Below are 2,177 nucleotides of genomic sequence, written 5' to 3' on the forward strand. Positions count from 1 at the left end.
GCCTACTTAGGAGAATTGGCCAAGAACTGGGTGAGTTAAAGTAATTTGCCACATGCAACAACGAGAAACTTAAAAATTGGGTTACCGAATTAACTTGCAGACACTGGCGATACGACTGTTACCGTTGCAGAAAGTGTGTACGCGTCTGCCCGGGTTCTGCAGGAGTTTTTTAAAAAAAGTCATATTCGTAGGATTTCCATATGCTGCAGTACCACGGACAAGTCGCTAATAAACGTGGCACCGCAATACTGAAATAAGAAGTCAGTGCAATCGTTCCAACATTTTTAATGAAGCCCTGTTCTTGGCGACGTCAAAGCAATATGAGTGAAGAAAAAAAAAAGCGATTTTGATGTTTAGCCTGAAGTCATGAGCAATACGAACTCGTCGTAGTTAATTTGGCCATCTCCATCCACGTCGGCTTCCCGTATCATCGCGTCAACTTCTTCGTTCGTGAGCTTCTCTCCGAGAGTTGTCATGACGTGACGGAGCTCTGCTGCGGGGATGAAGCCTTTTCCGTCTCTGTCGAAGACCTGTGGATAATTAAAGGGAGGAGTTACTTGTAATTATGCAATAGCCAATTGTAATTTACAACAGCCGCCGAGTCATGCTCCCGTCAGAGGCCACAAAGCAACGTCGTTCAACCCCACCGATTGTGTGAGATTTAGGTCGGCGTCAAAACTTTGTGAACGCTTAAGATTCGCCTTCAAAAGCGGAACGCGATAGCGTAATCGGGCCATGTTTTACTTCTCGCAACTGTGCCGCGAGGAAAGGAACGTCTGTACGCGTAACATTGACGACACGTGCATTGCTTCAGGGCCGTTTTAATAAAACCATGATGCAGAAGGCCAAACGCATATGCACGATATATCAATGCGCCGTACGCGCTTAAACGCATCTTAAACGCAAGGTCATGTCTTACGTCACTGGCGTAGCCAGGGAAGGATGGTTGGGGGGTTCACCCCCCCCCCCCCCCCGGGATTTCATGTTTGCATGTGTGTATATGCATGCACACATACAAACGCATGCACGTAGTACATACATAAAGCTTTGTTGGTCGACACGCCCCCCTCCCACCAAAAAAAAAAGAAAGAAAAAGAAAAAAAAAACGGGCTGTGCCACTGTCATGTGCGCGTGGTGCGACTGCGAACTTGGAAACCTCCGTGAGCGACACTACGTGTGTCCACAAATTCCTGTCTCAATCGGCCCTGCGCTTACCTTGAAGGCCTCCCGGATCTCTTCTTCAGTGTTCGTAGTGCGCGCCTTCTTGGACATCAGAGCCAGGAACTCCGGGAAGTCGACGGTGCCGTTTCCATCGACGTCCAGCTCCGCGATGATGTCCTTCAGTTCGGCCTCTGTCGGGTTCTGACCGAGCGAGCGCATCACGGTGCCCAGATCCTTGGTGCTGATGGCGCCGTCGCCGTCCTTGTCGAAGAGCGCGAACGCCTCGCGCAGCTCCGCTACGGCGTCCTCGGACAGCTGCATGTCTTTCGGTTGCAGATCGGGTGCCTCTTCAGCGGCAGTTCGTACGCGTTGCGTTCTCCGTGGTGGACGACAGCGCGAACCTTTTGTCGCTGCTAGTCAAAGCCACGGCAGGCGCCTCGGCTGCGCTATCCGCTCCAGCGGTGCAGTGAAGGAGCCTGCTTGGGCGTCGCCTGACCCGATGAGGCCTGCGGCGTCAACGCGCGTCTCGTGGCTCAGGGCACGCGACCAATAGTGCCATCTTCTTTATGATCGCGTGCATGGCACAACTGATGATGGTGATCTGTTTTTCACGGCACGTACCCAGGAAGGTGGATGGGGCAAGAATCGGGCGGCAAGGATTTATTAAACTATAATGATAAAGAATTATAATATGACGTGTTTATTTAACACGAACTGGAAGACGCGACAGTCCAGGCCTATAGCCAGCTCGAGCCTATCCTGCGTAGCGCTGGTGCTCCGGCTGCGCTTAGTTCCGATTTATTGAATCCTCAACACTCTGGCTGCAGGGCGCACTTCGTCACACCGTGCCTACTCACTGGAGACGGAGCCACACATTTGGCCTAAGGCGTCGTGAGGACAAGGTGCTCGTGATACGGTTTGAGGCGATCGCTAATGGTGAACGGTGTCGCGGGCTCGGCAAAGCAAGTTGATATTGGGTGTGTGAGGCTAGATGAGGTAGTTCACAGGAGCTAAAG

The 2,177-nt window shown here is 51.9% G+C and overlaps 1 protein-coding gene across 1 annotated transcript; it reads right to left on the bottom strand.

Moving 5' to 3' along the window:
• Nucleotides 1-272: 272 nt before the first annotated feature.
• LOC119388361 (calmodulin-beta-like) lies at nt 273-1,740 on the bottom strand. Its single transcript, XM_037656067.2, has 2 exons — nt 1,216-1,740; nt 273-530 (listed from the first exon to the last, which is right to left on the bottom strand). The coding sequence occupies exons 1-2, from the start codon at nt 1,480-1,482 to the stop codon at nt 354-356; spliced, it is 444 nt and encodes a 147-aa protein (XP_037511995.1). The 5' UTR covers nt 1,483-1,740; the 3' UTR covers nt 273-353.
• Nucleotides 1,741-2,177: the final 437 nt, after the last annotated feature.

Source organism: Rhipicephalus sanguineus, chromosome 3, assembly GCF_013339695.2.
Source record: "Rhipicephalus sanguineus isolate Rsan-2018 chromosome 3, BIME_Rsan_1.4, whole genome shotgun sequence".
Classification (NCBI taxonomy): domain Eukaryota; kingdom Metazoa; phylum Arthropoda; class Arachnida; order Ixodida; family Ixodidae; genus Rhipicephalus; species Rhipicephalus sanguineus.